The sequence below is a fragment of the Protopterus annectens genome, chromosome 1.part0, assembly GCF_019279795.1.
Source record: "Protopterus annectens isolate FY-2018-M chromosome 1.part0, PAN1.0, whole genome shotgun sequence".
NCBI lineage: Eukaryota > Metazoa > Chordata > Ceratodontiformes > Protopteridae > Protopterus > Protopterus annectens.
Genome location: NC_056725.1, coordinates 1,535,392,093 through 1,535,418,743, shown reverse-complemented (window position 1 = coordinate 1,535,418,743; position 26,651 = coordinate 1,535,392,093). Strand labels below are relative to the sequence as shown.

The window sequence follows — 26,651 nt, the reverse complement described above, 5'->3', positions numbered from 1 at the left end:
GCTCTTATAAACTGAGAAAGTTGCTATTATAAACTGAGAAAGTTGCTAGAATAATAGGTTTTACATTCACATGCATTTTCTGAAGATTTCCGAAGGATATGAAGTTATGATGTTTTAAACTCAAATGCTGGTCCTTATTTAGTGACTTTAGTCCAAAATGATTTTCCACAAAGCCAAACATTTTACGAGAAACATACCAAACATATAAGACAAAAAAATGGACACTGCGAAAATTTGCACTGCTGAAAAATATGCTGCTATAAAATGTATACTAAATGAAATCGCTCTGTGTCAAGTACCAATACTTAAGCATCCCCGCTTTGAGGGCTTTACCCGTTATTACTTAGGCTTTGACTGGTATTGCCCACATAAGAGATTGAGAAATTTGCAAATACCAAAGTAAAGACGACAAAACTGAATCAATATTCTTGCCCTGTAAGGGTACAACCGTTTTCACCAAGCACGAATATGGTCTGATACGCCAAATCAAACATTTCAGCACGTATGCCTGCCTCACAGACTGCAAGTGTAAGACCACTCAGTTAATAAACTACTGCATCAGTTTTCTTAGAGAAGGACGACTTCGTTTTCGGACCCATATTGTCACCGTACGGTACAGCTCGTTACGAAATGTCTTGACTCGTACGGTCAAAGAAGCGCGGGAAAAGACGGTTAAGCGGACGAGTCACCCGTCCCGAGGAACGTGGAGAAAACACCCCCCCCCCCAAAAAAAAGAAAAAAAAATTACCAGCGAAACGCGGATGCTGTGTGTTAATTGCTCGAAAATAAGAAATATATTTTCCAGTAAATATTACAATAAAGTGCAAATTCAATAATAGCTACATTTACTTAAAAACGCAATCTCAAAGAGAAGCGAAGTTATCAAAACGTACTTTTCATTTCTTTTTTGCATGTCTGAGACAACTACGGTAAAGACATAAACTACTTCGTACTGGATGACCAATCCAATTTAAATGTAGCCTGCCACGTTCACTACACTTTATACCGCCAGCAACGTTAACTGTTTCCTTAGTTTTCATCTGTAATTAAACTTAGATTAGTAAATTCTACCATCATGAAAGCAATGGACGAACAAGTCGTTGAAGAGGAAGTGGGCTTCCAAGACGACGAGGTAAGGGGCTGTGTACTTAATGTTTCCAAAAATTATTAGGTCCCCCTCTATCCTGCCATCTTTGCATATGGCATATTGCAAAGTATTATGTTGTATTCCGGTAAACCACATCGTTAAAGGAGGTGTAGTTTGGGAAATTGAGTGCTACTACTCTTCTAAAGCCTTCTGGATTTTTCACTAACTTTGGGGAATTTGAGGCTGCTGAAAAGAAGTTATAAACGAGGAAAGAGTTCAACTGGGCATTCCTAGACTTATAGAAGGCTTATGACAAGGTCCCAATAAAGCTGATTTGGCCAGTCGTGCCATCCAGCGCAAAAAAATCCTGAACCAAGCCAAAAAGAATGGGGGCGAAAGGCCCCCAAATAGGAAAAGATTTAAAATATTAATCTTATAAACTTAGAAAGTTGTTAGAATAAAAGGTTGTGTGTTTGGTATGTATTTTCTGAATAATATGATGTCCGAAATTAAAATGTCTGTCATTATTAAGTGGCATCGGTTCGCAATGCTTTGCCAGAAAATCACAGATATTATGAGCAACAGATCAAAATTTGAGTAAAAAATCTGGGCATTCTGTGAAAATCTAGACAGTTGAGAGGTGCGAGTCCTGCAATGGTTTGAAGTCCCAGAAACACTGACTGAATTAGTGCAGGCTATTTATGTACAAGGACCCAATGACACGAACAATGTTCAGTCGTACAGAGGGTTTCCCAGTGGGAGTAGGTGATGGACTACATCAACAAAGTCGCTGTATGTAGTCAGTATGGCATTAGAGTGGAACAGGTTAAGAGCTTCACGTATCTAGGAGTGGTGGTTCATTAAAAGGGAAGGCTGAATGAGGACGTCAAAGTTAGAATCAAAGGGGCTGCAGCAAAGTGGTACAGAGTGTCTGCCAGAAGACAGCCAATGAAACTGAAAAATAAGGTGCACAAAACAGTGGTGCAACCAGTACTGCTGTATGGTAACACAATCTGGGTGGTAAAGGCAGATCAGTTGAGGAAGCTAGAGGTGATGGAGATGAAGTGCCTGAGATGGGTGGTAGGATGCACACTGTGGGACACACGAAGAAATGAGGACATCTAAACAGAAGCCAAAGTAGCTGCAATTATAGATAAGGTCAAAGAGAACAGATTTCTGTGGTTCTAGTACATGTGCAGAAAGCAAGTGACAATCTGATGAAGATTTGAGACAGGCAGGAAATATACAAGAGGAAACAAGGGTGTCCAGCAAAGAGATGGATGGACTGCGTGAAAAAAAACCTGTGACAATTCAAGGGTGAAATTAAACATACTCTTTGTACTCTATTATTACAATTTTCTAAACATTACTTAGAGAAACCGTGGCTTTTTTATGTCATACTTTATCCACAACTATCTAAAATAATGCCTCCAATAAGAGTTACTTAGATTGAAAAAAATATATATTTAATGGTTTTAGAAGGAAAGTGATGCACACATTTGTTAAATGCTTGGGGGGGGGGGGGGTTACATGTTTATTTTTTAACTGCCAGGTGGGCTGGGGTGCAGCTGTAAGAACACACAAGTACAATATTAAATTCTCGGGCAACACCCCTGTGAAAATCAAACACGACTTTCGAAGAAAGTAGGAGAGTGGCACTGAACTGAGAAAGATGGTGACAGTTGACACAATACCCTGACCCCATGCAGAAAATGGAAAAAAGGTGTTGCTGGTGATGTTGATGACTAATTTTTGTCAGCATTCTTGTATAATGCTCTACATTTATACTGGAAATATGACTTCACTGAAACTTTATTGCAAGCCATTAACTTTAATGACTGTTATTAAAATGACTTCCTGCTTACTGGCAGCAGTGCATTTAATTTCAAACTATCTCAGACAACTTTTTAAAGTTTGCCTAACTGACCAAAGTTATGCTATTAACATTGAGCAACACTAACAATTAGTAAGCAACAGCAAATAGGGTGCTGGTCTGCAGGACATATCCCTGGAATAATCCTGTAGTTTGATTTTCCAGAAGAACCTTATACTCAAGAACCACAGAATGCTACCTTAGTTTGGTACAAGGTCAGTTATATACAAACCATTGTGTTGCTTGAGCACGTCAACACAAAAATTAAGACATGAGAATGGTTGTCTTTATATCACAGGGTGTGTCTACTTTGAAGGTTGGGCGTCGGGCTGGCAACTTGGCACTGTATAAATCTACTGCCAATCATTAGTGGACCGGCGTTCTGCTGTGGTGACCCCTAACTGGGAAAAGCTGAAATAGAGATGAAGGATAAAACTTTGAGGTCTATTTTTTAGACAGGTGATGGGTGACTATGGAAGGAGTAGTCGTTATTATTTCAAAAATGAAAGTGAGACAAAAAAAACACAAGGAAGAGACTGACATAAATTTTAAATATGGTAGAACAATAATAAAAGAGGAAAGTGGAACACTGCAAAGAGTGACTGATAACCCTTTTAATAAAAAAAGGATGTCTGGCACACCAGAGGCTGATAAGGTTCGGGAGCATTGCATGTCCTTTTAGACTATACTTCAAGCAGACCTTGCTGAGAAGAGAGAATCACACCTAGACCAAAATGATCTTATGACCAGCTAGAGTATTGTACACACTGCTTATTAGTCAGGATTTGAAATAATTAAAATGTCTGGTATTATATCAGTCAAAATAGCTGCATTGGAGGAGAAGGTATTGGCCACTTCCAGACTGATTGCCCTCCTTATGGAGCTCTTTCTTAAACAGTAATTTCACTGAACTCATTTTCATTAATCTGTGTTTTGACTATGGATTTTTTAATGATTCTCCCTTCTCCCACCCATACACAGGGCATTAAACTTTCTTCACAGTTCTCCATCCTCTCTAAGTATATCTATAGCTCTTCATTAAGTGATTCTGGACCTATCCCTTTACCAGGTAGGCCTCCCAAGGTATCAGAGAGCACCCAAAATGCAGCCTTCAATGTTCTGTTCTTTACAAGCTGCATACTGCAAGGCCAATGGTCTTCACCAGAAGTTGCACAGGAAGTGGTAAGACCCACATCCTCCATAGGATAGGAAGGATGGTCAGTAGCCACTTCATTATTTTTGTCCAGCACACCCTTACAACACATTGGGTTTATTATCAGTCTTCAGATGCCTTGTCTCTGTGCCAGCAGGTTGGCTGTGACTTTGAAGTTTTGACAATACTGACCACATAACCTTATCAGGAAACACACAATTATGGTAGGAAACTACCTATTTCTGTTTTTCACTCCCACACTCTTTTCCACTGAAAATACCTGCTCTAAATTTGTGTACCTCACTGCAGATGATACTCACTAGATTAGGGGTCTGTTGGTGTGGGATAGTTATTCTGCCTTGAAAGAATTTTGTATTTCTTGAAGTTGCAGTCAGAATGTTTTAAGAACCCTGTATCTGTGGAACATAGTGTAAGAAGAGCTAGTTTTATGTACTGCTAACATTTTGATTGATTGTTGTTTTGGAAGAATGATTACTAAGCTAAAATTGTTATTCACCAGCCTCTGAGACTGCCCAAATCGTTCTTGGCCAGCCCACCAGAACTTACCAAAGTGGAAGAGCTTGCTTACTGTTTTTTGACAGACAGTGAATTTTTTTTCATATGTTCATAGGGGGATACTAGGCTAGTGGCCCCAGAGCCTTTACAGGCCTAGCCATGCAAATCCCAAGTATCCCCATTTGTTCATTTTGGGTAGTTCACAGAACGAATTTATGCACAGAGTGGGTCTGTGATCAACACTTGCTACCCTTTTCGATGAGGGACATGGGTGCCACCCGAGAGGCAAATTTACGGTATCCTGTTCAATTATCTAGGTTGCATTTGAATAGGATCAGTGAGGAGCTCTGTTTTACATGAATAAGAAATCTATTACAGAGAAGCAGCAGTCTCTGGGAGACATATCTGTCTCTCCAGCATGTTCTGTTAATGTCACAAGTTAGGTTGAAATCCCTAGAGCGAGTGACCCTTGTGCCATTTGACATGCGGATGTGCAGCATTTCCATTAGAGCATGGTTGGAGAGTGCCTATAGGCCAGGCCCAAGTCATCTGTCAGCAGTCGGTAAGGTATAGAGTAAAGCGAGAGGGCTTTCAGCCTGTCCGTGTAAGTCATGGTTCCGAGTCCCTGTATTTTCTTAGTGAGAAACCTCTGAGGTCTCTCCAGCTGCTTCAGGTGTCTGGTAAGGTACATGCAAAAGGGTGCATTATACTCTATTAGTGGTTTGATAAGGGTCAAGTACAGTGAAGTTATAACATCCCTTGACCTGGATGCTATGCCCTTGCTTATGAGGTGTGCTACATAGAAGGCCTTTCTTACAACTGTGGAAACTTGGTGGACAAAGTTCAGATTGCAATCAACCTGTGTTCTCAAGTCTCACACCACTGGGTTGGAACTCAATGGAGTGCTGTTAATATTGTAATTTGTAGGGAATTCCATTTTGCCAGAGGGAATAATAATGCTTTTTTTTGCATTTAGTTTTAGCCCATGGCTTTGGCACCAATCATTTGTGTTAGCCCTTCTTGTAATATGTTGACATCATTGGGGGACTCTATGATTGCTCCCAGTTTGCAATCGTCAGTGAACTTGGTGAGTCAAATGCTGTCTACTTTGGCCTGGACTTAAATAGATGTCAAACGGTAAGGGTCCAGCACAGACCCCTGTAGTACTCCACTGGTGATGGGTCTACTGTTGGAGGTGGAGTCACAAGCTTTGACAGTGTTCTGCCAGTAAGCCAGTTGGCCCCCCATCTAGTAACGTAAGGGTTAATCCCTATCTGTGAGAGATGCCCTTATGTAGTCAAACTGGAAGCAAAACTCTCTTCACCCAAGACTGGACTAGACAGTCAAGAGGAGAAGGTAAACACTTGCACCACACCACACTCATCACATAGTCCCTCACAACCTATACCACCAAAACACACACATAGAAACACAAAACCCACACCTACATTCGCGGAGGCTCTCAATAAAAATCTACCCAAGCAACAGAGACCTCCTTAGCAGAAATGCAAGCAATCTCCACCCTCCAACACAACCCAAATGGCACATAGCCCACAAAGTCAGTGTGCAACTCAACCACAGCCCATAAGGCATAACAACGTATCCAACACTCTAGTCATAGATGACTCTATAGTTAGGTACACTGATGTTCCACTTACCAGGCTATACAAGGAGAAAGTTACTGTCAGCTACCTGTCAGATGCTAGGATCCGCCACATAATGCACGCACTCAGGTCACTCCACAACAAGTAAAAATATGACTCTGTCATTGTCCATGTTGGTGTGAATGACCTGAGATGTACCTCCCTGGACTACATGAAAAGAGACATGGAGGAGGTGTCCGATCTTGTAGCCCAGGCAGGTATGACCCTAGCCCTGAGTAGCATCCTGCCATCATCCAGAGTGATACCACAGTACAAGGACAAAAATGATTGACTTCAACGATTGGCTAAGCTTCTGGTGTCATTCTAAGGGGATCCAGTATCTGTCTGCTTGGGATGACATGATTGACAAACCACGATGCTTTGCAAGAGATGGCCTGCACTTGTCACCCTTGGGATTCTGGATACTGGCTAAGGCTCTTGCCACCCCTATAGTGCCTTTTTTAGGCAAGGTTCAGATTACAAATTCACCACCGTAACAGGTGCAAGCAAGCAAAATCTGAGGGAAATGTTACTTAATGCTAGAAGTCTAAATCTCAAAACGCACTCACTCAAGGCACTCCTTAAAATGGAGAACATCGACATCTGTGCAGTGACAGAGACCTGGTTCAAGGCTCCAGAGAGCACCCCTGCATTACCAGGCTATAATTTATACCACACCTTTCGGCCACCTAACCTGGACCGAAACAGTAAAGGCGGAGGTGTGTCCATATTCATTAAGGATATCCGCACCACCAGGCTAGTTGCTCAGCATAATGCATCCAAGATTATCCAAGTGCAACTAACTCTGGGCAAGACCACAATCCAAATTGTAGCTTGCTACAGATCCCCCACCATGCCCTAGGATTCCCATTCCTCATTTCTTGATACACTGGAAAATATTAGGGTACAACCTAACACTCTAATAATGGGCGATTTCAACTACCCCACCATTAACTGGGAGAACTATTCATGTACCAACTTTTGTGCTCAACGTTTTCTGGAATTCATAAATTCCAACGTCTTGGATCAACTTATCCACACCCCCACCAGGGGCAGCAATATCCTAGACCTGGTCATTACCAACATGGGCAACCGATGTTCCACACCAGAGGTCAATTCCCTATTGGTCAGATCCGATCACAAGCTAATCACCCTAGACATCCATATCCCACCCCCACCCCTCCACTAGGGAAACCACCATAATAAATTTCTCCAAAGCCAACTTCACGCTTCTTAAGACAGAAGTGGCAAATTTCACGACACCCATACTGACAGACAATAGAGGTACGACTGCTGAATCCTATACAAATACACTTTATAAGCACTTATACGAGTGCATGGATCGTGCAATCCCTAACAGAACCAAGATGCTATCCTCCAAAAAAAGAAGCCAATCTGGTGGTCCCCTGCCATAAACAAACTTTACAACAGAAGAAAGAAACATTTTCAAAAAAGAGTAAAATCCCATGATTGGAGGAACTCCGTGGTCAGCCTCAGCAAGAAGCTGAGATCCCTCCTAAAATCCTTCAAAGCTAGTTAAGAAAACAAAATCGCCACTGATTCTAAAGACAACCACAAATCATTCTATAGCTATGTCAAGAATCTCAATGGCAACACGGAGATCTGCTCTGAGTTACAGCACAATGGCACTAAATATACAGAACCAACTGATATTGCCAACATCCTGGCAGATAGGTTCAGTGCTAACTTTACCCCTCTCTCACCCCCTGAAGGGCCCGTCTCTATACTGGAAGTATGCAAAGTTCCTGTAATCATAGCTGCACAGGTAAAAACATACTCTCCAAAGCCAAGAACACAGCATCCATGGGACCTGACAACATCCCAGGCTGCGTTCCACATGAACTACAGAACGAACTGGCACCCCACCTAAGTACCATGTTCAATCATAGCCTCACTTCAGGCTTTGTGCCCACTGAATGGCGCACAGCAACGGTTATCCCACTCCACAAAGGGGGAGCCACCATGGACCTCAGGAACTACCTCCCCATTAGCCTGACGGGCCTGGTCTGCAAGGCTATGGAATGTATCATCATGGAAATTATAAACAATGACATTGGTAATCTCTAAACTCTGGACCCTACCCAGTCCGGGTTTGTAAAAGGCAGATTATGTCTCCTAAACCTGATAGACTTCTTTGAAGTGGTCACCAAAGCCTTAGATGAGGGTAAGGTGGTCCACACAGCCTATCTAGATCCCGCCAAGGCTTTTGACACCATCCTCCACTCTGGAATTATAGATAAACTCACTAAACTAGGTATAAATCCCTATGTCCCAAGATGGGTTGCCAACTGGCTCACTGACAGAATCCACACTGTGAAAGTAGCAGACTCTAAATCCAACTTCAGACCAGTGACAAGTGGAGTACCACAGGGTTCAGTCCTAGGTCCTCTCCTGTTTGGTATCTACTTCTCTGAAGTACAGGCTAAGACAGAAGGTCTTTGGCTAATGGAGTTCGCAGATGACTGCAAACTAGGAGCCATAATCAAAACTCCTAATGATGTGGACATCCTACAAAAAGGCCTCACTGAGATAGATGCCTGGTGTCAAAGCCATGGCCTCAAGCTGAATGCCAAAAAGTGCATTGTCATCCCTTTTGGTAAAAACTGTTTACCCATGAACTACCACATAGGCGGTAGTCTACTTAACACCGAAAGTGTGATAGGAGACCTTGGGACATAGGTGGACAGTAGTCTCTCCTTTGACAATCACATCGCCACAGTAGTCAGGAAATCCTTCTACGTGGCACACCTCATCACAAAAGGTTTCTCATCCAGGAAAAAAGATGTCATTGTTCCCCTCTACTCCTCACTCATTAGACCCATTATAGAATACAATGCCCCTTTTGGTATGTACCTCACAAGACATCTACAACAACTGGAAAGGCCACAGAAATACCTCACAAAGAGGATTATCGGCCTCAAACAGATGTCCTATGCAGACTGTCTCAAAAAACTCCAGCTTTACTCTGTCGCATATCGCCTACTCAGAGGTGATCTCTGCCTATCATACAAAGCTATGTCAAACCCAGAGCTGTTGGGCATGCTCCACTTAAAGAAATCCCAATCCCTCCGAGCTACACGCTCTAGGGACCTAAACCTTGTCACCACAATAAACAGAACATGCTGGAGGGATAGATTCCTGTCCCAGTGACTTCCCATGCTCTGGAACAAACTACCTATCTATATCAAACAAAGCTCCTCAAGAGCACTCTTCAAGAAGAATCTTGATGATCGGATGGGAGATAGGAAATTCACCCCGGGGATCACTTCTGTGGCTCTGCTTGACAGTGGCACAGGAAAATAATTTTCTTGGGTGGCAAAAGCCAGGGTACTGTTTGGCTAGGCTTATATAGGCCCTAGGGCCAATAGCCTAGTACCTACCTATGAACCTATGAACCTATGGTAGAATTTCTCAATAATGCCAGAGTGGGGAATTGTGTTAAAAGCCTTGGCAAGGTCGAGATAGGCAGCGTGCTCCGTCTTACCATTGTTCATGGCTTTGGTGACTGTCTCAAAGACGTCCATCAGGTTTAATAAGCATGATCTACCCTTAATGAAGCCAAACAGGGTTGGGTCCAGTGTTTGGAGATCACCTATGTCCTTGTTGATAAGGTCCAAGATAATTCTTTCTATGGCCTTGCAGATGAGGCTGGTTAGACTTTTAGGTCTGTAGTTTCCAGGGTCAGTTGATGGCCCCCCCATTGTGCAGTGGGATTACTTTTGCTGTTCTCCATTCTGCAGGAACATAGCCAGTTCACAAGCTGTGATTAAAGAGAGCACCAAGTAGGTCCACTAAGTCTTGTTTTAGATTGTTTAGTAAACAGCCTGGGATATTATCTGGTCCCACTGAGGCTGTGTTTTTGGTCTTGGTGAGTGCAGAGATGACCTGTTCATTAGAGATACTAGGCAGACAGCTGCTGTCAGGTATGCTTTGGGATATGGTAGGTGGGGATAGGGGGTGAAGTTTGAGCTGAATCTTTCAGCTAGCAGGTTGGCGATATATTCCGGTGTAGTATGAGTGATCCCATCTACAACCAGTTTGGCACATAACTGGGCATTCCCTTTTAGAATTCAGATGTAGTTAAAGAATGCCTTATAATTATCCTTGGCTAGAGATACAATTTTAGTTTCATAATTTGCTTTACAAGATTTCTGATTTTCTTGTTTAGGCTTAGGAGGGAACTTTTCCTCTGCAGAGTGATATCCCTCTTGCTTTTGGACAACAGTTTCTTTCTCTTGTTATATAATCTGTTTATACTTGATGTCCACCATGGTGGCTTGTTTTTATGGGAAGACGTGGTTTTGATCCGGTTAGGTGCAGCAGAGTTTATACAGTCACTTAAGTGTTTGTACAGGGCATTTGTGTACAATTCTGCATAGTGATCATTGATGTCTGCGATTGCGGGTGGTATAAAGCTTTTTATACCATCGCTTAGTAAGCTGTAGTTAGGGGTGGTAAAGCTTTTTATAATTTTTGGTCCTGTGAGGGTGTCAGTTCCAGTAGTTACTTCGACTATCACATCTTAATCTTCCTTTCTGCTCTTAAAATAAAAAGTTTTAGAAGTTACTGGTCAATGGGACACGTGCTTCTCTTCCACTCTGTAGTGTTACTCCATGTGTCTCAGGTCTAGACACAAGTGTTTATTTCTAACTGCAATTAGTTTTCTTGCTTTGTTAACTAAAAGTGATTTTTAATTACTGCTGATATGAGTCAGTAATACACAATTTAATGGAAATCTGTTTATGTATGAGAAAGCCCTTGTTCAGCAGTTTAACTGAGCATATTTCTTTTTCAGGAATCCTTTTTCCAGGATATAGACCTGTTACAGAAACAAGGAATTGTAAGTACATTTATGCAGTGCTGTTGTTTTGCTGGATCTTGTAGAAGACAAACCATTTTAATAATTACAGTTCAGCAGTTTTTTTAGATTATATCATGTATTAATACTTGACAGAAACAGATTATTTGTGAATTTGGTTATCTAATGGGTTCACACTAATTTCTACTTGGTATTCTAATCATTGTTGTGTTAAATCACTCATTTATTTTAAAATACTGAACCTTTGATGTTCTTCATTAGGTCACTGTTGCTGTAGCCATGGCTATATGGGAAGTATCCTGTCAAGGATTTTGGAGATCCAGCTAGTCTACAAAGGTTTGGGCTCCTTCACTACATGCCATGCATCTAACCTTGCCACAAGATTAGGTGCTGGTATATTAGGAATGTATGGATATGCCAAAAATTGGAACTTTCTTCTTCAAAATAGAGCAGGAGACCCACACTTCAGCGAAATTTCACTTCTTCGAACCCAGTTCACCGAGTCCACTTGTTCGAAGTAGTGAAACTTCGAACATTGACTTCGGTAGTCACACTACAGCGCGGAATGGGAATATTCCCTTTTCCCCATTGTAGTGCGATCTCGGAGTTGGTATATTTAAGTGGGGTGGGGGGTACAGCCCCCCACATGGGAGGTGCAGGAAGGTTTGACCCCCTGCAAAAACACGTTTTAGCGGTTTTTTTTTGGGGGGGGGGGTCGCCCGGGGAACTAGACTTCAGCGAAAGTGCACTTTCGTTGAAGTGAACTTTCACTGAAGTGTGGGTCTCCTGCTCTATTTTGAAGAAGTGTTCTTTCGATGTAGAGCAGTAGACCCATATATATATATATGTATTTATTTATTTATATGACATTTGTTTACTGGGAAAGTCAGAGCAGAAAGAGACCATTTTATCATGGATGCCCGGGGAGAAAAGCTCCACATTCACAATCTTTCAAAAATCAAGTACAGATATTTTAAATCACAGAGTACCATGTTACACTACAAAACATATAGTACAGATATTTTAAATAAAAAAGTATCTTATTATACTATGAAGCATAAGAGAGAAAGAATGTTGCAATGAGAAAAACCTAGAACATTTATTTTATGGTAGAGTGCAAAGAAAAACAATAATATATATATATATATATATATATATATATATATATATATATATATATATATATTTACACACACACACACACACACACACACACACACATACACACACAAGTGTACATATACACAGATTTAGGTTCAGCTACAATTCTGGACAGATAATTATCTACATTGGGAAACCTTCCTTTTTTTGTGGAGTAATTTATCAGAAATGTAGTATGTCTATCAGAAAGGGCAAATATTCTTGTGGTAGACAGATTCTTTATAACATCTCCACAGTTCCTGTGTTTTTGCCTTGCAGAATAGCACAAAGTTAGAACCTGTTAAATCTGCCTTTCCTTCATTCCTAAAACTATAAGGAGTAGGTTAAGTCTGTTAAAAATTTCCTTGAAAACAAATATTTCAGAGATTTAGCATGTACGACCTTGACATAGGCTCCCCTTCATTGGACCCCCCCACAGAAAACGAAAAAGAAGCTTTCTAAAGAGGTTTCAGAAGAATCTCTGACTTCCCCCTGCTTTCTGCAGTCTAAGACTGATGTGTCCTCTGAAGTGCCTTTGCAGCCGTTGGACTGTCAGTCTGACTCTCCTGATCCTTCTGGTGTGATCCCTCAGGAGGCTGATAAGGTTCGGGAGCATTGCATGTCCTTTTAGACTATACTTCAAGCAGACCTTGCTGAGAAGGGTGAATCACGCTTTATTTGCTCTGAAGGCAAGGCAGGTATATACCAAGTACTGGTGAGGGAGGACATCACTGGGTTGCTTATGGAGTTGTGGACAATGGATTCCTCCACTAAAAACATAATGCTAGAGACCCCTAAGAAGAGAACACAGAAAACTAAGCATTTTTCTCCTCCTTCCGCTCTTTCTGTGTAGAAGGCTGCTTAGGATAATTGGTACAATTTTGCACTGGGCTTATTCAAAGCCAACCAAACATGATGCTATGCAGGTAGGTTGATGCACGGCCAGAACCATTCAAATGTATACCACAAGGCCAGCAGTATATGATCCAGAAGTCACAAAATAAGATGAAAATACTAAATTAATAGCATATAACTGGCTGAAAACAGCCCTTTATTAGTGAGACAGACCGGTTTCGGCAACCAATGCCTTCTTCAGTGTATCTCTTGGTCAAATAATAGTGAAAAAATAAATAAAAATAAAAAAGTCAGGGGAGGATTCCCCTGTACTGAAAAACAACAGTTTCCAGATCCTTTGTCCTACAGCATAGCTAAGAAAGCACAACCAAACTGATGCTATGCAGGTAGGTTGATGCACGGCCAGAACCATTCAAATGTATACCACAAGGCCAGCAGTATATGATCCAGAAGTCACAAAATAAGATGAAAATACTAAATTAATAGCATATAACTGGCTGAAAACAGCCCTTTATTAGTGAGACAGACCGGTTTCAGCAACCAATGCCTTCTTCAGTGTACACTGAAGAAGGCATTGGTTGCCGAAACCGGTCTGTCTCACTAATAAAGGGCTGTTTTCAGCCAGTTATATGCTATTAATTTAGTATTTTCATCTTATTTTGTGACTTCTGGATCATATACTGCTGGCCTTATTCAAAGCCATCCAGTCTTTCTAGCCTTCTCTTTCAACTTCATTTAAGAGAAAGAGAACTCCTTTTTCATCTAAAGAAGAGGCTCTCTCTGAATCTAATGTTGAGAACTTGGAGTATACCTCCTAGTTATTTTATTTTATGTATTTACTATATGGTAACTTGTTGAGTGAGCTGGTCCAAAGACTTTTCAGTCACAACCCCAGCCCACAGAGCAGAATACAGAAATTTCAGTTCATAAAATAGTTATATAATTGTACATCTTTACATTTGGTTCAACAGAATTATATACTTGTTCAACTGTATATATTGATTGAATACATTTATGCAATATCCATATAGTAATCTCAGAGGGGTAGTTTTCATGAAAACAAATGTTTGGTGGGATAAAATTGAAGACAAAACATCTTTTTCTGATACACTAATGCAATATAGTTGAGCATGCATTGACATAAGGATAAGGAGTAAACATTAACCACATGTACATACAGTTTTAAAGACTTTTAAGCTAATTTCACTGTTTAGTAACTAGATGTGATACCTGAATGCTTGGACTGTGATCAGTTGTTGTTAGACTATGTATAACATATACACTATTTGCATTTGATTATAAAGTAGGTTTCATACCAGAGAGCAAAGCAAAGTTAAGTATTTGGGCATAGAATAGGGTCAGTGCCGAATGATCTTTCTAACCATTATCCCTGAAGCATTTACATGCTGCTTTACTGTGGAGATGTTCAGTGAGGGATGTCTCAACCTTGAAGGGATTCCTGACCTTTTATTTTTGGTGGGAGTTTATTCCATAGGGCAGAACTAAGTCTGGAGAATATACTTCTCCTAAAATAACTTTGAAAAGTGGCCTACTTAGAGAAATAATATGTTTGGCATTCTTAGTGAGCATGACTGCTGTCTGAGTATGAGTTTTCTCCTCACTGGAAGGCAGTAGCCTTTATGTAGTAGGACATTGGTGTGTACAAAGGCCTGCAAGCAGATCAGATCTGGATATTTTGTTTTCTGCAGTCTGAAGCCTGTAAGTATTGTAAGAGGAGTAAAGATTATCAGTGATAATGTATATTACAGTTTTGGAAGGAGTACATTTTTTTACAAAGGCATATGTAGTTAATAGGGGAGAGCAGGTGTACAATTTTATTACATAATTTTAGTGGCAACAGGACCTTATTAACTATATTATCAGTATGTACATTGAAGGTAGGAGAGGGGTCAAGATTAGGGCCTAAGTATTTATATTATTGTTATGGTTGTCAGTGATTATGAAGTGTGAAGTTTGTGAAGGGGTGAAAAGAGTATCACTTTGGTCTTTTATAGTTAATGAGGGGGTTATTGTTATCTGCCCAGATGCAGAAGTTGGAAAAGGACTGTTGAAGTTGGTTTTGTAGATATCAGGGAGATCTGTGTGATTTTAGAAGTAGTATGTAATTTACATATTTATTCATTGACATTTGTTTACCAGGAAAGTCTGACTGGGCACAGGTGCCCTTTTTCAGTAGAAGCCCAGGGAGAAAAACTCCAAATGATACATATAAAGTGATGTTCAACGAGGGACAGTGTTCTGTGATGCCATTAATAAATAATGAAAACAGGAGGGCCCTAGAACTAATACCTGGGAGACACCTGCACCTAGAGTGTCTGTGGCAATGTGAGATATTGCCAGCTATGCCAGGAGAAGTAGGGCAGTGGATGTGTAGCATATGCCAGCACAGCTAGCTGGAATTTTGTAAAGAATTATTTGTCATTTGTATATCAAACTGATTTGTACAGATGCTTGTGTTGAAAAATGTATGTATAAAGCTGTTTGTGTTAAGAAATGTATCAACACTGTGCACTGATGGGCAGCAAAGAAATGGACATGCATTATTGTCACTGTTTAAATGTATATATTGTAACAGAGGATACTGGAAGAGAAAAGGTTAATCTTAAGCCACCTAACTTTGAGAAACAGTAAGAAAATTAAATTACTGTGCCTAGACCATAAAGATGTTATCTCACAGTTTTGAATGCAACCAGAGACAAAAAGTCTGTACTTAGGAAGCTTCCTGCATTGTCATTGGGGTGAACTAATTGCTACTCTGAAAGGATGGAGGTTTGAAATTGTTTTATGACTTCCAGGAGCTGCAGCAGATCTTAGCAAGCCTGTGTGTGTGTGTGTGTGTGTGTGTGTGTGTGTATTATTGACACCTATGTGCTAACTCCTGACAGCTCTAGCAATGGGGGGTTGCATGGGAACTAGAAGTCAGATGACCAGATGTATTATTTATTTATTTATTATTTATTGACATTTGTTTACCTGGAGAGTCCACTGGGCCAGGCTAACCCATTTTCAGTGGAGGCCTGGGGAGAAAAGCTCCAGAGAACAAATATAGACTACAAAACAAAACAAGCACCAGGGAACATACAAAGCATACAAACCATAATAAAATTAAACAAGGGGCAGGATTCACAAAGCCTCCGTGTAAGAGTTATAAGTCTTACACGGAGGCTGCAGTTAAACGAAGTGATGTCAGCATGCTCTGCATATTCATGAGAGCATGCTGAATCATACCTAAGGCTAACACGGTCCGTGGAAGACAGTAGGGGGCGTGTCCGTAGGCCGAGCCCTGCAAGCGGACATGCCTCCAGAAGAGTAAAAGTGCCCAAAGTAAACACCCACGACAGAGGCCATGGAAATGTGAATAAACACAGCACAACACATGCCCCCACAGATACTATGAACATAAAATATATAAATGAACATGTTATATATTTTTTTTAAATCGTAAAGATGTTTGCCCGTGAGTGTGCTCGTCTGCGTGGGTGTGCCCGTAGCTTAGCCACAGTTAGCAGTCAGTGGAAAAACATATAAGAACTAAATATGCAAAGTAAGCCAAGAAGCAATAGCGTAGCGGTAGAGACGTCGGCTGAAGAGCAGGCATCCATGGTTCGAGCCCCCACAACATCAAATTTTATTTTTAGTAAAATAAGCACGAAACAAGTCCCTGACAAATATGTACACATATAAAATCATATTTTATGTAAAATGTAATGAAATAGTCCATTTATTTTGAAGAAATGTGAGAACAAAACAATAACAAATGCGAGCTGTTCCAATAGCTGAGCTACAGTTTAACAAGGTGAGTGCATCTGCCCGTAGGTGAGCAGTGGTTTAACAGGTGCAAAATGAGTGCCCGTAGGTGAGCAGTGGTTTAACACGCTGAAACTGTGTGCCCCTAGCTGAGCTGAGCGTAATATGCGTGCTAACCGCCAAACCTAGCTGAGCTGAGCGTAATATGCGTGCTGACAGCCAAATGAAGCGTATACCAGCGTAACCCGTTTGCGCAGAGCTGCGCACCGCACAAACAAGCTAACCGACGGGCAACGTTGAGCAAGCTGTAACAAAACTGCCTTTACACAGACACACCCCCTAGCCTGTCTAGACAGTCATAAAATATAAACAGCAGTGGCCAGGTTCGAACCCAGGATACCATGCACCATAGTCAAGGTACTGAACCACTAAGCCACGACATCTGTACTTAGAAATGCAGTAATAGCAAATATATAGGAATGAATAGAAAGTGGAGCATGACAAAGCAGGTTTTGTGAAGTTGATACAATTCCAAAATGGCCAATCACAGATAAGTGCGGGGAAAAACGGCATATATAAGCCCCATAGGCGGGAATACACAGCATGAACGATTGTAGAACTGACTTGCAGCCAGAATGTCAGGAGTAGGTGAGGGTAGTTGCTTTTGAGCACAGAGGTGGGGTGTTGAGGAGTCCAGATACATGGTCTGGCTCCTAGTCCACAATCATGAGGCCCAACTCATGCAGGGCCAGGTCCTGTGGGGAGCATATAGGGCTGAGGCGTGGGACTGGTTGGCTCATGATCTCACCAGTGCCACAGGGTTTCCAAGGACTGGTGAGCAGGTCCGTCACCACCATGCGGACCTGAAGAGACGCAAGCAGGACCAATTGAACATTTGGATCCAGGAGGCCCGGCAAATGCCCAACGCCCCACTACTGAGTAAGTTACATTTAATTATGTATGTAAGAAATTAAATTAGCTGATATTATGGAGATGTGTATTCCAATATTACTTCATTTATATTACAGCTGCAGGTGTCCGTTCTGCGAACCGCAGAGCCTATGGCGATAGGCTGGTGCGGTTGCGCCACCAGGCAGGTCAGTAATCCACTCCCAGTAACTGTAAAGAAATATAAAAGTATGACAGGTAGCAAAAGAGTGCAGTGTAGTCACTAAGTAATACGATGTGCAAGTAACAGTGTAAAAGTGTTTGCAAGTATTGCTTGATTACAAAAGTGTGTTGCAGTCTGTAATCCAAACAGAAAAATGAAAATGTCTGAAATAAAGTCTGAAATAAAGATGCCCCACCTGTAATATAATAGTACACATCCTGCAGCAGGCTGAAAAGTACAGCTGCAGAAGATGAGCAAATCACATGTGTGAAATATATCCCTGTTGAAATACTGAAACATGACAGAAGTGAGACTGCTGGAAAGGATTGTAATAACTACAGGTAAAACATGTCAATAAAGCCTAGAAGTAAGTACCATCCTGAATAGTAAAATGAAAACAAGTGAGAGAGTGTGAGAAAGAGTTATGAATCCACCAATAAAGTAGTAATAACCCCTGAATAAAGTATACTGCACTCAGTACAGAATGAAATGAATGTGACAAGTAGAACCAAACTGCGAAATGTGTTCAAAGTGTTGCTGCAGCTGGAATGTGTTTCCCAAAATCTGGATATGTTGCTCTCAGTCTGCAATATGCAGATAGTATGATTGTCTGAAATATCAAACATCCACAGTTGTCTATAGCTATATAAAGCAAATGTTGCAGGATGATGTAGCTGAACAAAGCCAGATATGAACGTGTATGAATAACAATAAAATGTATATTGATGTAGCAGTAACAGTCCTATCACCAAATTGAAGTAGTTATCATATAGGAAACTGTAGTTAGAACAGTAGTGTGTATATATCTGTAGCTATTAGAAATGTACAGCATATGTATTGGTATTCGAAGGTGTTAATAATATTTTCTTCACCCCACCCTATAACCACATATAATCCATTCCACATGAAATTGGTATGTGCAATCATAATTAATACCCCTGGACATTTGTCCTGTTGGGTCATAAATATTTGCATGTACGTTGATGCATCTGCCCTGTTCATACATCCAAACCTGATGGCCCTGTTGCCATCAATCAACCCTGCATGTTGTTGGACTGTGTATTGCTGTTCAAATTATGCATGTGTTATGCTCGCTGTTCAATGGTGTGAATATCTGGGTGTTTGGTTAATGGGAATACTAATGCATGCTGTTACAACTAATTGTGAATGGTATTGTATGTTACTAACCCAAACTGTCATGACATAATGCAAAACATAGGACGACAGGGAAGGCGGGTTCCAGTGGACCCACTTCTCCCACCTCAGCTGGCGAGTGCACCTGGCACTAGTGCCTAGTCTGGACCCTCCTCTGGTGGCCCTGTGCCACCTGCGGGTGGAAGCACTGCAGGGGATGGGGCCCGTCCCTCCTCTGCAAGCGTGGCCGGAGGAGAACCACCACTCACCCTCCGTAGCGTCCGGACTGTGGTGCTTAGGGAGATCCAGGACTCTGTTCTTGGGCCCCTACTCCAGCTTGAGGCACAGGTGGCACAACTTACGGGCATGCCTGTTGCCCGGCCTACACAGCCCCCAGCACAGCCCCATCCTGGGCAGTGAAGGAACAGTGGCAACTGCCCATGGGTGGGGATATCAGTTCCACTGTTGCCATCTGTGGGCTCATGGGCTCTGGATATCCAAACATCCGTCCCCGTCAATTGTGTAACCCCCCCACACGTGTCATACACCGCCCCTGTATGCATCTTGTTTGTCTTGTCTGTTGACCTACCCAACCTACCTCCCCAGCTATACCGACTTCCTTCACCTGACATACCACTCTCACCTGAAAAAAAAAAAAAGGGCACTCTGTACCCACAAAAAAATTACGCCCCATACATAGCTGCCCATTCCGCACATATGTCTGCTGGACATGGAAACTATCAATTACAATTGGCTGTACAACAAGTATTATTGTTGTCCTGACAACTCTCTCAGGGGTGGAAGGTTTCAAATGTCACACCAAATTACATACATATGCACAGCTGTTGCTGATGAAGAAATGGGCAGCTATGGGCCTTACCTACATCCCTCCTGCAAAACCCGAGCTTGTTTCCCTACTGTCTTATTCTCTTTGTGACCCCTTTTTCACCACTTTCCTGTCTCCCCATTTTCATTTCTTTCAAAGAAAATAGCGCAGGTGTGCACAAGAGTAAGCACGTTTAAGCGGTTGTAAGCGGGTGTGCGCGTGTATGCGTGGAGCTAAACGCCAGTGCGCATGCGTGAGCTCTGCACAAACCAGCGCTAACCAGGTTACAACTGCTTAAAAGTGCCTTAGTCACTCTGATTGACAGGTCCTGTAGTCAGTTCAAAAGCAAAATAAAATCGCACTGTCAGTCTTGAACCCAGGAAACACTAGTCTGCATGACTTACCACCAAGCCATGACTGTTATACAAGAACATTGTGCTAAAATAAATATATCATGTAATAGTAGGAATGAATGTAAAGGGAATATAGGATGTGTAGTACACAAAGCATGTCATGTATATTTACTGTCAAATCTAGTGGATATCTATGATAGTAGTGTGTGAACAGAAACAGCCATGCTAGTTGGTAGCTAGTAGGTAATAATGTCACTGTAGCACCTTGCAAGCCATACACATACTCACAGCAGGATAATCACTGCCCATACCCCACAACCTGTTACAGGAACACATCCGGACCAAGTAATAAAATATGTGGAGCAAAGGGCCAAAACCAGGGACACGTTACAAATAATGTTAAAACAAACTTAGACAGTTCAGAGAGTAACAGGTTCTGCATTTTGTGGGATGTTTGGAAGGGTATGAAGTCTGAAACTTAAATGTTTGTCACTATATTCTGACTTGAGCCCAGAGTGATTTGCCAGAAAAAGCTGTGCATGAGATATTGACCAAAATATGAGGCAGAAATAGGTTCATAGGTTCATACTAGGCTATCTGCCCTAGGGCATTTATAAGCCTAGCCAGAATGTGTTTGGCTTTCGCCACCCATTTTAAATTTATTTTGCTATGCCCTTTTTCGAGGTTAGTATACTGTGCCTCTGTCTAACAGTGACACAGAAGTGATACCCGGGGTAAACCTACGATCTCCCATCCACTCATCAAGATTCCTCTTGAAGAGAGTCAATGAGGGACTCTGCCTAACCTGGACTGGGATTTTATTCCAGAGTGAAGGGAGCCTCTGGGTTATGAATCTGTCCCTCCAGCATGTCCTATTTATTTCAGTGCTGAGGTTCAAGTCTCGAGCGTAGCTCGATGAGATTTGATTTTCTGAGGTGCACCATGTCCATTAATTCCGGGTTGGACATGGCTTTATACGTCAGGCACAGATCGCCTCTGAACAGGCGGTATGCCACTGAGTAGAGCTGGAGTTTCTTTAACCGGGCAGCATATGGCATCTGTTTGAGCCCTTTGATCCTCTTGGTGAGGTACTTTTGGGGTCTTTCCAGTTGCTGCAGGTGTCTGGTAAGGTACATCCCAAAGGGGCATTGTACTCAATTATGGGCCTGATGAGGGATGAGTAAAGAGGCACGATGACCTCCCCTGATCTAGATGGGAATCCCTTCATGATTAGGTGGGCTAGATAAAATGTTTTTCTAACCACTTTGGCCACGTGGTTGTCAAATGAGAGATTGCTATCAACTTGGGTCCCCAGGTCCCTAATTACTTCTTCTGTACTTAATGGATTTCCACCTATGTGGTAATTTGTGGGCACTTTGTTTTTGCCAAAGGGGATGACTATACACTTTTTGGCATTTAGCTTGAGGCCATGGCTCTGGCACCAGTTGTCTGTTTCTATGAGGCCCTTTTGGAGGATGCTTGTGTCGGCTGGAGAGTCGATTATGGCGCCCAGTTTGCAGTCATCTGCGAACTTGGTCAGCCACAGTCCTTCTGTGTTGGCCTGTACCTCCAAGAAATATATACCGAACAAGAGAGGTCCCAGGACTGAGCCTTGTGGGACACCACTTGTAACTGGTTTGGAGTCTGACATGGCTCCAGCAATTCTAACCATGTGGGTTCTGTCCTTGAGCCAGTTTGCAATCCATCTAGTGACATAGGGGTTTATATTTAAGCTGGTGAGCTTATCTGTAATGCCCGAGTGGGGTATTGTATCGAAGGCTTTTACGAGGTCCAGGTAGGCTGTGTGGACCACCTTCCCCTCGTCAATGGCCTTGGTGACTGTTTCAAAGAAATCAACCAGGTTTAAGAGGCAGGATCTGCCTTTAACAAAGCCGAACTGGGTAGGATCCTGTGTTTGTAGGTCCCCAATATCTTTATTTATGAGGTCCATGATGATCCTTTCCATAGCTTTGCAGACCAAGCTAGTCAGGCTTATGGGGCGATAGTTTCCAGGATCCGTTGAGGCACCACCTTTATGGGGAGGGACCACTGTTGCTGTACGCCACTCTTTGGGCACATATCCTGTAGTAAGGCTGAGATTGAACAGTAGTTTTATGTTTGGGTTTAGCTCTTCTTGGAGTTCGTGTAGGACGCAGCCCGGGACACCATCTGGTCCCATTGATGGTGTGTTTTTTGCTTTGGAGAGGGCGGCTCTTACCTGAGCATCTGAGATGTCAGGGGGGCAGCACTCGGCTGGGATAGATATTTGCCCTTTTGGTGGGGAGGGGGGGGGAAGAAGTTTGCGCTGAACCTGTCAGCTAGGATGTTGGCAATGTCTGTGGGTTCAGTGCATTTTTTGTCATTTTGGACTAATTCTGAGCATATCTGGGAATTACCACCCAGGTTCCTAACATAACTAAAGAAAGCCTTGTGATTATCCTTGGTGTCCTGTGCAATTTTTCTCTCGAAGCTGGCCTTAGACAATTTTATGTGTGCCCGTAGTTTTTTGCTAATACTGATCAGTGATGCCTTCCCTTTTTGGGATTTTGCTTTATCATTTAGTAGCTTCCTCCTTCTATTGTATAGTTTGTTTATGGCTGGGGTCTACCAGACAGGACGTCTGCCTTTGGAGGATTGGGTCTTGGTTTTATTTGGGATCGCATGATCCATGCATTCCTGAAGGTGTTCATAGAATGCGTTTATAAAGGATTCTGTGGTCTGGGCCGTATTTTCCACAGGCCCGGGGGCTTTGAAGGATTCCACCTCAGTTTTGAGGAGTGTAAAATTTGCTTTAGAGAAGTTTTTCACTGTGGTTTTCTGGGCAGGGGGTGGGGTCGGGATGTGAATATCCAGTGAGATTAGTTTATGGTCTGATCTTACCAGTGAGGGATACACTTCTGGTCTGGAGCATAGAGTCCCCATGTTGGTGATGATCAGGTCCAGTATGTTTTCCCCTCTTGTGGGAGTGGTAACAAGTTGTTCCATAGCATTTGAGTTTATAAATTCTAGGAACCTTTGGGCTAGGGTGTTGGAGCTAGAGTAATGCTCCCAGTCTATGTTTGGGTAGTTGAAGTCGTCCAATATAATGGAGTTTGGAGAGACCTTCATATTTTCCAGTGTTCTCAGGAAGGCCGAGTGGGGTTCCTGGGTTTGGGAGGGTGGTCTGTAGCAGGCTATAAACTGGAAGGCAGTTTTACCCACTGTTAGTTGCTCATGGATAGTCTCTGATGCTTCGTGCTTTGCCACCAACCTGGAGGTGTGGGTATCTTTGATGAATATCGATACTCCCCCTCCTTTTGTGGTTCGGTCCAAGTTTTGGGGCCGAAAAGCATGGTATGAGGTATAACCTGGTAGTGCTGGGGTGCTCTCGGGAGCCCTGAACCAGGTTTCTGTTACTGCACAGATATCGATGTTCTCCATGCTAAGGAGAGTTTCAGTGTGCATCTTGAGGTTTAGACTTCTGGCGTTGAGTAGCATTACTCTTAGTTTCTTATCCCTTGTGATACCTATGGAGGTGGGTTTGTCTTTTGAGCCTTGCCTAAAAAAGGCACTATGGGGGTAGCAAGAGCCTTTGCCAATATCCGAAAGCCCAGGGGTGACAGGTGCAAGCCGTCCCTAGCGAAGCATCGTGGCTTGTCGAGCATATCATCCCAAGCTGATAGGCATTGGATCCCCTTTGAATGTCACCAGTACTTAAGCCAATTGTTGAAATTGATCATCTTGTCTTCATATTGTGGCATCATTCTTGGTGAGGGTAAGATGCTACTCAAGGTCAGGGTCATACCGGCCTGGGCTACATGCTCAGAGAGCTCCTTTATGTCTCTTTTCATGTAGTCCAGGGAGGTACATCTCAGGTCATTCACACCAGCATGGACAATGACTGAGTCATATTTGTACTTGCCTTGGAGTGACCTGAGTGCTTGTGTTATGTGGCGGATCCTAGCGCCCGATAGGCTGCTCACCGTGACCCTCTCCTTGTTCAGCCTGGTGAGCGGGACGTCAGTGTGCCTGACGATAGTCACCTATTACAAGTGTATCAGGTGTGTTGTTTAGTCTTAAGGGCTGTGACTGTTTGGCACACTGGCTTTGTGAGATATGTGTTGCACGTGTTTTGTTTTGTAGCGGCTGCTTGGGTGTCTGCTTTGGAGGTCTCTGCTGCTTGCAGATCTTTATTTAGAGCCTCCAGTATGTTTTTGTGTGATTCTGTGTTTGGTTTGCTGTCGTGGTAGGTCTATGTGAGACTGGAATTGTAGTGAGTGTGGTTTCCTTCTCCTCCTGACTGGTTACGCCAGTACTGAGTTGAGAGAGCTTAGCCTCCAGTTTGGCTATATGGTTGCATCTCTCACATGTGTTGGAATTTGTTGGGAGGAGGAGAGGGTTGTCTGTGTACATGAGGCAGTTGTAACATTGCCTCAAGATTCCCAGATTCACCAGCTGGACCGGAGAGGAGATTGACAACTGACCTTTGGACATGCTAGAATAATATTGTGAATTCCTTAATAATTGAAAACCAGGGCCAGTGGGGAGTGAGGGTGTAGTGATTTTAATTTTTAGTGCTGACATATAATTGCTTTAGTGAGCAAGTGCCAGGTAACTTAAGTGCAATGTGTTACAGGTAACTTAAATGCAAAAACGACAAACAGTAACTTTCTTTCAAGTGAAACAAGGAAATAAGTACAGTAAGCAATGCAGATATCACTAGTGATCCACAGAAGCGCTGAGAAGCCGCGTATTAGGTGGAATTAGCGTTCCAGGGAAATAACAAGCAAACAAACAACAAGCATATAAACAAAGCTAGATTCAGCAGGCCTGGATCTAGTCTATGCTACAGCAAACAAGGTGTACCAATTTCAGTAAGATACAGTTCAAATATTCAGGCACTATAAACCTTTAACCAGAAATTCCCAGCTCAGAACGGCAGAGTCCAGCCTCTTCTCCCACAAGAGTGCAGACCACAAACCTTCTTAATGTAAAATAACTGGCCTGAAGCCCAAGTGCTTAAACCAGAACTAATACACTTTAAGAATAACAGACACTGGGCTCTCAATCAGCAGTTCCCAACTTAGAAGGATGAAAGCTACCTGTCCTGCCACCACAGTGCATGCCACATACCTTCCTAATGTAAAACAACTGGTCTGAAGCCCAAGTGCTTAATCCAAAAGACTTAGAATGACAGCTAAACTTTAATCAAGTTACTACCAAGCAGTAATAAATACAATTGAATACTTTAGAGAATGCCTGGATTAGTGCTCAAGTTACACAAACAAAGCTAGATCCAGCAGGCCCGAATCCAGTCTATGCCACAGCAAACAAGGTGCACCAACTTCAGTAAGAAGCAGTTCAGATATGCATGCACTATAAGCCTTCAATCAGAAATTCCCAGCTCAGAAGGGCAGAGTCCAGCCTCTCCTCCCACTAGAGTGCAGACCACAAACCCTCTTAATGTAAAATAACTGGCCTGAAAGCCCAAGTGCTTAAACCAGAATTAATACACTTTTAGAATAACAGAGACTGAGCCCTCAATCAGCAGTTCCCAACCTAGAAGGATGTAAGCTACCTGTTCTGCCACTACAGTGCAGACCACAAACCCTCTCAGTGCAAAACAACTGGTCCGAAGCCCAAGTGTTTAAACCAGAAGGCTTAGAATGAGTTACACCAAGCAGTAATAAATACAATTGAGTACTTTTAAGATGATGCAAAAGTAAAAAAAAGTAGGTAGAAACACAAGTACAGTAAAAGCAGATGAAATTTTTTTTTTTTTTTTCTGAACAAGTGCTGGAGATCAAAGAAACAGATTTGAGTGCTGAAACTAGAAAACTGGCTAGTTATAGGGGAAAAAAACTAAGCTAGAAGGCTTCCCTCCAACACAGAAGGGTTTGGGGGCTAAGAAGCCTACAAATAGTCTATACCACTTAACAGGAAAGGCAGGAAACAAGCTTAAATTTTTCTTTTTTTTTTTTTTTTTTTTTTTTTCTGTTACCCAGATGCTCTCTTTGTACACAGTAGGAGTGCCTGAAATCAGAATATGATCTCACTGCACTCAGTTGAGTGAGCAAATGAGATGGGCCCAGAAGGAGTATGAAATGTGGACAACCTGCAAATATTTGTACACATGAGAGGTTTGACACCACCATATTTGAATAGTTAAGAGCCTAGTCATAGCAACAGTGACTGAGTTACAGGAATGCCCCACAGACTCCATGTGAAATGTACAAACAGTAGGCAGAAAGGTGTTACAACACATGCAATGGTAACTATGAAGTCCTGAAAGTATGCACCACTTGCATGACAGAAAAAGTGTAGTAATAATATGCTCATGCTATCCCACAGTCACAACTGCAGCATACCAGAC

At 42.3% G+C, this 26,651-nt stretch overlaps 1 protein-coding gene across 1 annotated transcript in view; it reads left to right on the top strand.

Moving 5' to 3' along the window:
- Positions 1-763: 763 nt before the first annotated feature.
- Positions 764-26,651, top strand: part of DMC1 (DNA meiotic recombinase 1) — a 1,571,258-nt gene continuing 1,545,370 nt past the window's right edge. Inside the window, exons 1-2 of the mRNA XM_044067943.1 lie at positions 764-1,132; positions 11,089-11,133. Coding sequence (XP_043923878.1) covers positions 1,076-1,132; positions 11,089-11,133 — 102 coding nt within the window. The 5' untranslated portion in view covers positions 764-1,075. The remainder of the gene's footprint in view (positions 1,133-11,088; positions 11,134-26,651) is intronic.